The 13191-nt window shown below is 40.1% G+C and overlaps 2 protein-coding genes across 3 annotated transcripts; one reads left to right on the top strand and one right to left on the bottom strand.

The window, feature by feature from the left end:
- Positions 1-1584: 1584 nt before the first annotated feature.
- Positions 1585-3978, top strand: LOC130135804 (ubiquitin-conjugating enzyme E2 32-like). Its single transcript, XM_056305570.1, has 5 exons — positions 1585-1884; positions 2403-2534; positions 2655-2739; positions 3203-3366; positions 3441-3978. The coding sequence occupies exons 1-5, from the start codon at positions 1774-1776 to the stop codon at positions 3807-3809; spliced, it is 861 nt and encodes a 286-aa protein (XP_056161545.1). The 5' UTR covers positions 1585-1773; the 3' UTR covers positions 3810-3978.
- Positions 3979-5992: 2014 nt separating this feature from the next.
- LOC130135768 (NAC domain-containing protein 14-like) lies at positions 5993-10417 on the bottom strand. Of its 2 annotated transcripts, XM_056305510.1 has the most exons (5): positions 10185-10417; positions 7810-9662; positions 7385-7668; positions 6556-6831; positions 5993-6464 (listed from the first exon to the last, which is right to left on the bottom strand). In XM_056305510.1, exons 2-5 carry the CDS (start codon positions 7991-7993, stop codon positions 6258-6260), a joined length of 951 nt encoding a protein of 316 aa, XP_056161485.1. In that variant the 5' UTR covers positions 7994-9662; positions 10185-10417; the 3' UTR covers positions 5993-6257. The 2 variants fall into 2 exon arrangements, with proteins under 2 accessions (XP_056161485.1, XP_056161484.1); XM_056305509.1 differs by lacking the exon at positions 10185-10417 and having other exon boundaries at positions 7810-9854.
- Positions 10418-13191: the final 2774 nt, after the last annotated feature.

Raw genomic sequence — 13191 nt, 5'->3', positions numbered from 1 at the left:
GATATTGGCTGGTGTTAGATTTGAAATTTGGGCCGGGGACATAAGGCCAAGAGTTCACCGTAGCGTAATCTGAAACTTAGCGAAGAACATAAGTAAGTTATATATATAACGAGATTATCTGCAGGCTCCAAGTCACAAGACAAAAAATCCAACGCAGTGCAGATGATGAGCAACTATGCAGGGAGTGTGTTACATGTATGAAACTGCATCTAGATCGCTACGTCCGGCGAATCTTATGTGGGTCAACATGGATCCTATTGGATTCAACTGTTGAAACAAGGTCTAGTCCATCTCCCTATCTCTCTATCAGCCAAATAACCTACTAAGAAATAGGGGTGATCGGCTCATCTCAAAAAGACGCCGACCAATTACTCCTTTAATCTCTAGATTCGTCGATGAGGATCTTGCTCATCTTCTCCATCTCCATAGCCACAGAGGAAGAAAACCGGTGCCAACGTCAACAAGACTGTCCTGGAGGAGGTTGACTTCTAGATCCGTCTGTTTCTTAACCCCTTCAGCTATTTCGGGCTCATCTTCTCAACCTCCAAAGCCATGGCCGTCATCTCTCTCCCTCTCTCCTGTCTCCTCTCTTTCTCTCTCTCCTTTTCTCTCTCTATACACTCGCGATACGAGCAAAATGATGTTTCGATCTGGTCCAGTTCAGCACAAGGAATCGGGAACCAGATCAATTGTTGCCGGTTCCAATAATTTAGAATCTACAACCGAATCGGTTCCCCCCGAGAATCACCCAGAACCGACTAGTTCGGTCCGGTTCAACACGGCCCTAATAATGAACAAGCCTAAGCCGGGCTTTCTTGCTAATGTAGCTCCCTCTTGGACAACAAAAGAAGCAGCCCAAAAAGCTTGGTTAGGAAGGCCCCAATTCAAGCATAGCCAAGCCCCATCATCTGTAAAAGTCTTTGAAAACGTTAGAATAACATGTTCAAAGTGGATTGGATTAATATCACGAAAAATCTTAAACTAATATATTCTCATGATAATTTTACTCGCATCAATTTTTTTGACTACCAAATATCCCAAACTAAGACATCTATAACAATTTTACCTTGCGTTAATTTCCGTTAAATTTTACTATTAAATTGCTTTTGTCAAATGACACATTTAGTTGACGATATACCAGCTTTTGGATTTTACCCTCCATTTATCACAGGTGTACCAGTTTGTGATTTTTCTTTTCGCATTAATCTAATTTAATTGAAATTAATGAAGGGTAAATTTGTCATAAATGTACCAGTTTGAGGTTTTTGATTGTCAAAAAATTAATTTTGGGTAAATTTATCACGAATGTATCAATTTGGAGCTTTTGATGATTAAAAAATTAATTTTAAGTAAATATATCACAAATATATTAATTTGAGATTTTTTGTGATATTACGATTTGCAATTTACCATTTTTTTGCCGGCAACCGACCCTTTCCAATATCAGTCAACCGTGCCCACTAACATGGCCCCGCGGGGGGTAGAGCAACGCCCGTTCGTCCAATCACGTCGCGCCACGTCACCCCGCGCGCCACCCCCGTGACGTGTCGAGTCAAGACGACGGGGTCGTCTCTCTCCCCTCCTGCAGCTCCTCCCATCCCAGCTCACACCCCAACCAACCAAACGTGAAACGCGAAAAGATCACCATCGTCGTCATCATTCATTCATTCCTCCCCGAATTCAAATCACCACCTCACCCGCAGCAACATCGACACCGGAGTCGGTAGGCGGAGGGATCCGATCGGGATCGTCGGCGGCGGCGGCGGAGCCACCATGGCGGAGGACAAGTACAACCTGAAGAACCCGGCGGTGAAGCGGATCCTCCAGGAGATCAAGGAGATGCAGTCCAACCCCTCCGACGACTTCACGAGCCTCCCCCTCGAGGTTTCTACCCCCCCGATTCCGCCTCTCTTTCTTGCATATGCCTGTATTTCACCGCGCTGCGTTCGCGCATCGTCGATGCGGAGGGTCAATTAGGGTTAGGGAGGAAGATCGGGCCGAAAACGTGTTGTTCCGGCGCCGATTCGAATTGCTTTTTGGGTTTTTATACGGCGAGCGAGATATATCGATACGGTGTTTTTGTTTCGATTTCATTTATGCTTCGGAAGATTTCTGTTTTGAATTGTCATTCGATGAACGGCCTCCGTAATTTGTTGAATTTGCTCGCCGCCTGATTGATTTGTCATGCGAGAGTTCAGGAATTCTCGCTGAATTGCTGTTTAGGTGTTGCGACTCGATGTCGATTTTGAAGTAGCGTTGATTTTCCTTACTCCTTACCCCCGAGCTTCTCAATTCTTCGTTTTTAGTGATAATCGGCGCGTGGTTGGCTTGCCTTTGGTTTTTCTCCTATGCAATTGCTCGGTGGCTGGTTACTTAATCTTCTGGATGTCTTCTGCTTGCAGGAGAACATCTTCGAGTGGCAATTTGCTATCAGGGGACCACGCGATAGTGAATTCGAAGGCGGTATCTACCATGGCCGCATCCAGCTACCTGCGGAGTATCCATTCAAGCCGCCTTCGTTCATGTTGTTGACGGTAATGTTTTCTTCCCATATCTTGTCTCATTTTATGTTACCCCTCTGGAAACTTCATGTTTCGTTCCTTTATTTGGCATTACTGTGGCGTACGCTCAAATGTGTTTTTGTTATGCTACAGCCCAATGGTCGCTTTGAGACACAGACGAAGATATGCCTGAGCATATCCAATCATCACCCTGAGCACTGGCAGCCATCATGGAGCGGTAAGTTTTATTGTCATGGGTTATAAGGCTAGTATAAAATTGTGAATCTCAAACCAGGAGGCATTGCTTGGGTATCATTTCTTTTGTCGGATATTTGGTTACTTGTTAAACTATTAAAGATTCATTAAATAATACTCTACAGTTGCATGGAGTAGAAATTGTCATCTTTTCATTATGTTTTTATGGGGTAAGGAAGGTGCTTGGTATATGGCGTTGTTTGGCTTTCTCTTAAGGAATGTTTGCAACATCCCCTATTGACTTCACCAGCTCACGTAAATTGTTTTTCTGGCTTCCTGTCATTTTTAACATAACCTGAGCGGTGCTAAGATTAGATAATCGTAGAATACGTCAGACAATTCTACCTGACATAAGGTCTACTTCGGCAGTTTTTAGATTCTTAGTTCGCTCATCACTGGAAGCTTCAGAGTCCAATCCATACTTAATTTCTTCTTTGTTTTGGCAGTACGCACTGCTTTAGTGGCACTCATTGCGTTCATGCCAACCAACCCTAATGGTGCATTGGGCTCCCTAGACTATAAGAAGGAAGAAAGACGTACCTTGGCTATTAAATCTCGTGAGGCAGCACCCCGATTCGGTAACGCTGAGCGTCAACAAGTGATTGACGAGGTATAATTCCTCCTTGCGCATGTGCTTTTTGATAATTTGGAGCTAAATGCTTATTGAGTTTACTCTCTCAACAGATTCATGAGTATATGCTGAGCAAAGCACCACCTGTTCCGCAAGTTCAACCTTCCGATGACCATTCTGCTGAAGCTCAGAGCGACCAGGGAAATTCTTCCGCCGAAGAGCCTCCACGCGATGCAGGTGATAGGGTCATTGAAGAAGCACAAGAATCCCCTGCTAATCCAAATCCTGTCTTGGAGAGGGCAGAGCCGTCTAGGCATAGCCCCGCAAGAAGTGAACAGCTTCAAACGAGGGTTCAAAAACCAGCTGATGATCGCTTGTTCACATGGGCTGCGGTTGGACTTAGCATAGCGATTATGGTTCTCTTGTTCAAAAAAATCATGAAGTCTATTGGACATGGTGCCGTTTTCATGGATGAATCCTAGACACAGGAGTGTTGATGCTGGAATTGCATCAATGCATAAACCTTGGTTCAAAGAAAGAGCTTGTCAATCCCCATGATCGAACTATTTGTAATATATTATATATTTCACTTCTTGCACTCGAGGGGGTTTAATTAATAAATGGATGCATAAAATGCCTAGATTTTTGCAACGTGATCTTGTAGTTTCCTGGCTTGTAAGTATTCATTCAATTGTGCAAGTTTCTTTTTCGCCGCTATTTCTTCCTGTCAATCTTGTTCGATTTGATATGACAAGCAATTGTGCGAGTTCGGTTTCTCTCAGTTAAGCCTTTTGTTTAGGCCAATTTCTTAATCCGAGTTTTTGGATTGAAGTTTCTAACACAGAGGGGAGAGGATGCCAAAGATGCTGCCTGGCTGATTCGAGTGGCTACTTGAGCGTCGGCAGAGCCAATTTTGCTGCAGTTCGTGTTACGACAGGGAAAGAACGGTGTATTTGTTAACGGGTTCGGTCCAGTTAGTTTTCTTCTCAAATTAGATTGTCAGTTTCAACAGAAAGTGTTCTTGTAAGATGACCTTTAACAGATTCTATTTGGACGAAATGTCGATAGTGGTCATTATATGGATTGCCAACCTAGAGCGGTATTAACTTGTTTTCTGCGGATGATGATTTTGAAAGATCAAGAATAAGCATAGGCATTGGCTCAAGACTGCATGCAAATACCAGAACTCTACGAAATTTGTAATGCTCCATTTTAGTTTAGTCGAAAAGTTCATCGTATAAAAACATCAACATGTACTTTTACCTAAAGCACTCTATCTAAAAAGTGTCCCTGGGATACTTGCTAAGCGACCAAATGAAGAAATATTACAACTTTGATTGCGATGATTGATTTTGTAATATGCACTATCAATGCTTTTTTGGAACATGTCTTCATTAAGTATGTTTAACAAGTGCTTCGATGGTACTTGTTGACAAAACCCGTCTAGCTCTCACAGGCATAAACAGGTCTTCTCACATAGCTGAGGCAAAATCTAACAAAATTTTGGGGATGTGATCACCGCCAATGACCTCGCCGAAACCAAATTCTACGGACATATTGCTGAACTCTTCCGTGATCATTTCTTTTTCCCGTCACAATAGACAATAGTACACAAGCCATTTCAAAGCCGGAAACAAATGCCAACCTTGACCTTCAAACATAGTTTGTCTTACAAAACAGACCATGCAAAGAACACCGACTTCTTATCACCCATAAATTACAGAGTAACTCAAAGAGAATGTCACATTTTACCTCTGGATAGGAGGGGTAGATACTAGGGATAAAAACTGCACACAAAAGGGGTCTCTGGAATAATGCATTGATTATCTTTAAATCTGAGAATTTGTAGAGTCAAGTAATGATTGACAAGTTCCTCGTAGGTGGGGGTGAAGCCTGCATCCTACAGGCAGAAAGTCACGCATTTGTTCATACAACATTTGAACGGGAATGAAGGAGGACATTCCTAAGTCTTGACAACTTCATTCTCAAACTAAATTTTCAGTTTCTTCAGTAGATGAATCCGAAGCAAAGTGACCCTTGAAACACTAATTTGAGCTTTATAGATGGTGTTTTTTTGGTGCTATAGCAAAAGCATCGACTTGACTTTGGCTGATCAATGTCTATATGCAGTCCTTCCCTTGCTTCAGAAGAGAACTTTTTGAGGAAAAAATTGACTAGATAGCTGAGACTGACAACTTGGTCTGCGTGCAAGCGTTCGATTCGCCAGAATTGAATTTCCATTTTTTGTAGTTGTTTGTTTACAGGAGATTCATTGTAACTACTAATTCTGGTTATTTTGTACTTCTTGTGCTTGGACCACACGAAGTTATCTTTCAGTCTTCAGATCCAAGACTGTTCTTGCAACTGATAATATTTCATAATTGGTTGGTCATGCCACTTCAGGTTTCCTTTTCCATCTTATTATTTTTGTATCGCACGCAAACAACGCTAGAGCGCGAAACAATTAAAAGGGACGAATCCAATTCCATCGAAACAAGGGTCAATTGAATGGGCATGAATTCAATGCCAAATCAATATACCTCATTTATACGAACAGCGTGTGAGTGCGAAACAACTAGCTGGGACGAATCCACGTAACTGTTTCTACATTTCTGGTGAATTTCTTGTTAAAAATTTCACCTACTGCCGTAACAGATAACTCATATTAAGCAGCTTGGAATAAAAACTCATTAAGCAAATAATGTACATGGATCAACGAATGCATTTGATCCATGTACATTGTTTTCCACAAGGAAAATCTTTTCCTGCGACACAACATGGGCATACTCTATCAGCACTTAAAGAGTGTGCTTCCTTCGACCAAAAAAAAAAAAGAGTGAGCTTCCAGGCCAGTGGATGTACACAAATTACCCAGCCACAAAAAGTTTATATAATGCTTTCTTCAGAAGAGTGTTTATACTAGAACCAGCTTACGAGTTTAACATATCCAATAACTCTTGGACTTCTTCAGTTTCAGCAAAATAAGACTCCAAATCCTGATACACCGAATCATGAGTAAATTGCTCTCCAGTTGCTGTGGGTGGCAGTGGAGTTGCAGAGAAATCACATTGTGATGAGTTGCATTCTGGTGAGAGAATTGGCGTCGGTGGTTGCTGTAAATTTTCTTTTAAAGATTCCTATTGTCGAAACAAAAACAAGAAGAAACATTAGTTTGCTAAACATCCTATAATGATCTTTAACAGGCACCATTTTGATGCTTCTTCTGACCTTCGGAATCTCTTCGGATACGATGCTTTTGGCAGTTGCTAATGCATTGGAGCAACTTGTGTTGTTGACTTCATCGGGGGTGTTACAGCTACTTCTGCTGCCTTCTTGAGGCATAATAGAGATACTTGTGTTGTTGACTTCATCAAGCGTGTTAGGGCTACTTCTGCTGCCTTCTTGAGGCATAATAGAGATACCTGTGTTGGTCTTCTGAGTCTTTGAATTTTTCTTACCCGTCTTATCAGGGTTTTTCTTCAAGCGGTAAAGAACGAAGTCACTCTAATATAGAAAGACAAAAGACAAGGCAACAATTTATTCAAGTCTAATCACTGATCTCTGAAAGTACTTCGTGATTTAATCCGAAAAGAAAAGTAAGACCGACCTCAAAGAATCAACTATCATTCAAAATAACAACTTTGGTAACACTCCACATGCAACTCATAAGACTCCTTTTAAAAAAAAAGACTCCTTGCTCAGCTTCAAAATAGAGTGAATGGGGCTACTGATAGCTATAGCGGAGGGAAAAAAGAGTCCAGAGATTTTACTTGGTAAAATTGTCTTAGTTGAAAACAAATCAATAGAAGTTTAATAAGAGCTATTTCATTTCAGGGGAACAAGGCAAAAGTCAGAGCAACTAAGAGCTGCTCAGTCTCAACTCCAGAAAACTAAGTCGAAGAAGAAAATGAAATCAGAAGACCTCTTAAATGAAAGCTCCTGGAATGGACAACATTCATGTACCGACCTGAATCATACATATGTATCCTTAAATGGTTCAATATGGTTTGCGCTGAAGTTCACTGCAAGAGGAAGGAAAAGCAAGAAGATTGCGTACCTGGTCATTGAGGACGTTGTCTGTAACATCAGCATTTAAGTAGTATTCATGCAGTACCCATTTGGTATGGGCATTTTTGGGACTTTGACGTATTTTGAAAACCAAAATTTTCTTCAAGCCTAATATAATCTTTTTGTCTTGTGTCCTGATTTTGTGAGTTTTGCCAGTTGGCTTCCAAGAGCCATAATCATTTGTCCTTCTCGCCCGTTTACTTTGAGGGTACTTATTTTGCAGACGGCAGAAGAAGAACCATTCATCACCATCTGACTTTATCCTTGATAATTCTGCATATCTCCGCAGCAAAAAATCTTCAAACTACAGATGCAAACCGACAGACACAGAATCCCAAAAGGGAATAGCATGGACCAACCACAAACTCATCACATTTTTTAAGGATGAACAGGACAGTTTTGATTGTGTCTTACCATTTATCTTGCCAGGTAAATCCCAAGGTGGCAATTGATGGACATCAACCTCGGGTATTATCTGTTCAACCGTTTTGTTGCCAAGTTTCTTCAACTTCAAGTATTGATTGACGAGTTCCTCATCTGTTGGTCTGAATCGGAATCCCACCGGCATATTGACTAATGAAATTTCTACACTTTCCATCTCAAAGAAAAAAAAGAACAAAAATACTAACTACAAGGGAAAGAGAAGGAAATTTGAAGAGAGCAATACTGACTTGCTTTGGCTTGCTTTGGATTGCTTCATACCGGAGTTCTATCCATTCTTATTTATAATAGAGATGCTGTGAGCTTGGCTAGGAAGTTGTTTGACTGTTTGGTGGATCCCACATCTTAACCTCTGTCCTGTGACTGTGCATATCAATGGATAGCTGCTTTTTCCTCTTGAGTCATACCAATGGGTATGTCTATAGTGCCGTGCAAAATGATACAAAACAGTAATCCATGATAATAACCTTCTCAATATCATGGCAATTTCCTCATTTTGTGCAATAACTAGCGTTAGTAACTTCGATTATCGAGGTACTAACTTCCCAAGCAAAATCAGTCATGGTTGGAGGACTATAGAAAGACCCCATACAAATACATAGGAGTATCCCATTAATAAATGGTGAATTCTGAATAATCTACAAAAGACACTTCTATTTTTCAATTTTCCAAACCATGTAGTCAATCATCCAAAGCAATCTCGATGTGAGATTCTTCATGATTGTTTATGTCCCCTCAAAATCAACAAGGACTGAGGTGGTAAAGGGAAGGAGGGAAAAGAAACATCTTAATTTTTTCCCACTTGTTTTGACTCATATTAACAAATAAAATGTCCATGGCTCAGGAAAAAAACAAACAAATGAAAAGTCCATCAGAAAAGCATTTGCATACAAACAAAAAGTTATAGTAAAGACATAAAGAATTGCCACTAAAATGGTAAAGAAAGGAGAAAAAAACTGTTCTCACCGAAAATTTCAGACTTGTTCTCCAAGTTTCAAAACTTCTTTGAAAAGTTTACTTCTTCTTCCGACCCTACCATCACACTAACTAGTCAAAAGTCATTCCCTCAAGGTCCATAGCTAAAAGCAAGGTCTTCAGCTCCCTCTTGCATTACTTCCTGTTAAACTTCCATTGGCGATGGTATTTATCTATTAGGAGTTCTAGTAAAATTTTTAGGAGGACTGAAGTAATCAAAAGTGCTAGTTATTTATGCTCAGTTCTTATTCTTTCGAATATTTAACTGCATAATAGGAGCACTACGTCAAGGTCATATATATCTTAATCCCGAAACTAAGTGTGCTCCCGACCAAACAAAAAAGGAGCACACTTAGTTTCATGATGAAGATATATATGACCTTGATGGAGCGCTCCTACAAATCAACACATAAGCACCATTTAAACCAATCAGCTTCAGTTCAAACTTCCAACGGTTTGGGTGTTTAGAAAAGTGTTGCTATGTGATGAAATATATTCATTACCAACATTATTGTCATGCTAACCATTTCCCAGTAAGCCATCTTCCGAGGTAAATTACAAAGGCTGGCCAGTTGCAGCACTTGGGGAAGTGATTCCCTCATTAGTCCAAACGAATTCTGCACTCAGGGCAAAAAAACATCAAATGCGAGCTAAAACTATAAAGTCTCACGCCTGTCACGATTCTTCCTACTCTTGAAGTTGCATCTTTTCCAATTATATGATTTTCAACTGCATCAAAATGCAGACAAATGCCTGAATGGCCTTCATGGTAAATCAATACATCGCGCATCCAATCTTTTTCCCCTTTCGTTTCAATGTTTACTTTATGCAACACAGACAAGGCAATGCACCTGCAGATTCATGATAGGAGCAAGCATGAATCTCTGATGGTAAAGAATTCAGAGCTTGTCAATTTTCCAGGAAAGATATTAAGCAACAAGAATTGTGTCAACCGCCTCCCAAATATGTAAGAGGGGGAGGGAAGGCGGACTGGGCAGAGTAAGAGACAATCACAACCTACACCGGGATCGTGCTCCATATCGAAACCATTTGGAAAAGGAAAAAATTTCAGTCATCAAGAGCTACCCAGCAACGGTTGCATCGAACGGATTTGCTGTATAAGAACCGCAGATCATTTGTGGCTATCCCCCACCTCAAGTTTCATCTTCTTCCAGGTAAAATTTGCAGTCTGGTTTAGATTTTCGGAATTCATAGCAATGTGTAAGACAGACCCAGTTCAGCCTCGGGGGTACCGCTCCAAGAACACGACACAGAAACCCTCCAAGAACAGCAGGGATCCGAAGAACTCACTCCACGCAAATGGGAAGCTGCCCAAATCCAAGAACGAGAAAGATGGAACTCGAATTCGTTACCTGCAATCCGAGGCCGAGGCAAAGAAAGAATGGATTTGAATCTTGAAGAACACCGACCCATGAAAGGACTCGTCAATCGTTACTTGGGTATCTCGATTCAGATCCAACCCAACCGGCGCCGGATCTTGAAAACGAAATGCCGAGCACGATTGACGAGTGATTCAGGGGTTCGTATTGGATCGTTAGTGAATCTTGAACGGGCAACGTTGTCTTCTCTAACTCTTTGGTAGGAAAGATGCAAGAAAATAAAGATTGAAATTTTTGTATCTGATCGCGCGCATCGAATCAAGTGCAATACTATTTCTAAATTTTTAATTTGTTCAATTTGGTTCATAATATTTAGTTCAATATGTAATCTCTGACCAATTAATCTATTCAATTATTTTCTGAACTATTTGAAAATATTTGATATTGTCTCTGATAACTCGATGATCATGTTAGTACGATATTAATTTTAATCTCATACATCTACCAACCGTATTGTATTCATGAATAACTACATAATAAATGAAAAATGGATAAGGATTTTCAAACTTCGGAATTTAGAGTTGCTTTCGTGTAAGTATCTTATCAATGTAAATTGTCAATATCATAATTTATGGTGATCGATATCGACTTCTTTTAAAGCTATAATATTAAGCTAATTCTCATTACCAATTGGTAATTTTTTTTATTGCAAACCAAAGACAAATTCTTACAGTGAATTTTCGTTTTGTTATGAATTTTCTTTACTTTTATGTTAATGCGCGGTGGAACCAACGCACAACCTTGAATTGTCCTCTAAGTTAGTGGTTTAATTGGACTAATCTATGGATTCCATGTTTATTGCTAAATGAAAATCATATGAAAAAAGCTACGAATTTCGTGCACATTATTAATCAAGATGACATTTTTTTCGTCGATTCAAAAAGATTTAATGTTCTCCTCCCTTCACTATAATTCCTGTGATTGTGTTCATCATAATTATTGCCATTCATCACAATATTAATAAAAATGTGCTGCATATTTAAGTAAATTTATGTGGTGAGTCCTGCACAAATAACTCAGATTCTTGTTTTCCTTTCTTTCAAAACTCTCTATCCAAGAAAATACTTATACAAATTGTTACATTGTTGTCGTAGAGAAGTGAACTCATAACAGTTTTTAGTAATTATCAGTTACAGTAAATTAAAAAAAAAAAAGTTCCTTCAAAACGGACCAAAATGTGATCTTTTGGGTAGCAATGGCCACTGGTGCAAACTGAGACACCCAGAAAGAATGAAACTGCATATGTTTCACTTCACTCCAGAAGCCACACTCAACAATACTAACTACATCACAAGTAGAAAAACACATACACACACTCCTTGCAAAATATGATCAACTGTTGTCGCACGCTGTAGTAGGGAAGTGCTCAGACATTGCCCAGTCGAAACTGGAATAGTTTGCGAAATTGCTGCACGGAGATGGCATGTAGCCATAGTCAAGCTCATCGCCGTAGTTGTTATATGAGAAATCAAAGAAGGACGATGATCCATCCTCTGCTTCTGCGTGTGGCTGATAGGTTAGAGTGTCGTTGTAGTCTAATAAAGTGTCATCCAGAGGCTGCAATGGAGGGAGCGATTCCATTAACTCTTCCACTAACATCTGCATTCAAAACAATGTAGATCATATAAAACAACCCATCTTAAGTACCTTTACAGAAACAATCCTAAAGTATGAAATGAAAATAGTCCCAAAGATGTTGCTATTGTGATTATGCAGTCATTAGTATTTTGGAATAGAAAACCAATGAGTCTCTGTGACTTTGATATGGTCTATTGGTCTTGGGACTCAACCCCATGCTATGTAAGTTCTACAAAATAAAATGCTTGTCTCTCACCTCGGCTTGAGCATCAACTGCTTCTTGGTTATCAGCAACTTCGTTGTTGGGGGTGTCACAGAAGCTGGAATGGTACCCTTCTTGATACACAGGGGTCCCTGATACATTGCTAGTGTATGCGTGAGAGCTGCTTGAACAGCCTTCGGGGCTGACTGTCGGAGCGTGAGCCGTTATCAGCTTCTTCTCTTTTTTGTTCTTGATCCGACATGCCACGTAAGGTGGCATCTGCATATATATATATCATGAACAACATTAGTAACAGAGAAACAGCCCGTAACTACAGAGCATGTCCCAAATGTTATTTATAACCAATTGCGCTGTTTTCACCCATTATTGGCTCCTTACGTCCCCTTATCACATCGATTTGACTACATTACCAAGGCTTTCTCATTGAATCATTGGTATTCGGTTAAGAGGTAACCTCACCAAAGAAATAGAGCCAAAGATATGACAAAGGCTTTCGCGGCCTGTCCATTTGCATTGCAGTGACGCGCGGGCTTCGTGGGTATGTTCTTTATTTTAACGCGCTAGTGCCCGCACACCATGCCCACAATTTCTCCCAAATCTTTTTCTTCCCTGGGAGATGAGAATACCTTCTCTTTACTTTATATCGTGGCGATCCCGAGGTCCGAACGAAACCCGAGATAAAGTAATTTAAGGACTTACTTAGGTCCAACGCAAGATTTTTTAATAAAGAAAAAAATTAAAAGAAAAACTAAAAAAATAAAGGCTCGCACTATCTTCACCCATTATTGGATCCCGATACCCCTATCAAATGGATTTGACTACATTACTAGTTAATTTTCTAACGCGAGAAGATATTTTGAGTAGTGTGTGGACTCATTTTCTTGCTCGAGATTATGTTGTCTTTATAAAAAAAGGTAGAAACGAATGTGTTATTCTGGGTTGCGAATATTGTGATCAACATAATATTTATTTTGCGCGTTGGAGAAAAAAGACCGGATCTTTTTTGTTCAGAAGCTCCTCATCAGTGGCATGGAATCTGAATCCTGGAGGGAGTGATCTCATTACTTCAGAGATTGTGTTTTCCATTTGGATGGCAAACTTGTGCAAGCAGAGAAAGGAAGAACAAGACAAAAGGACTGAGATTTTGTGGGTGGGTTTGAAGTGAGGTAGGACTAACAT

The sequence above is a fragment of the Syzygium oleosum genome, unplaced genomic scaffold, assembly GCF_021117445.2.
Source record: "Syzygium oleosum isolate NSW1041296 unplaced genomic scaffold, Sole_v2.1 Sole_v2.37, whole genome shotgun sequence".
Lineage (NCBI taxonomy): Eukaryota > Viridiplantae > Streptophyta > Magnoliopsida > Myrtales > Myrtaceae > Syzygium > Syzygium oleosum.
This window is presented reverse-complemented; position numbering and strand designations above follow the sequence as displayed.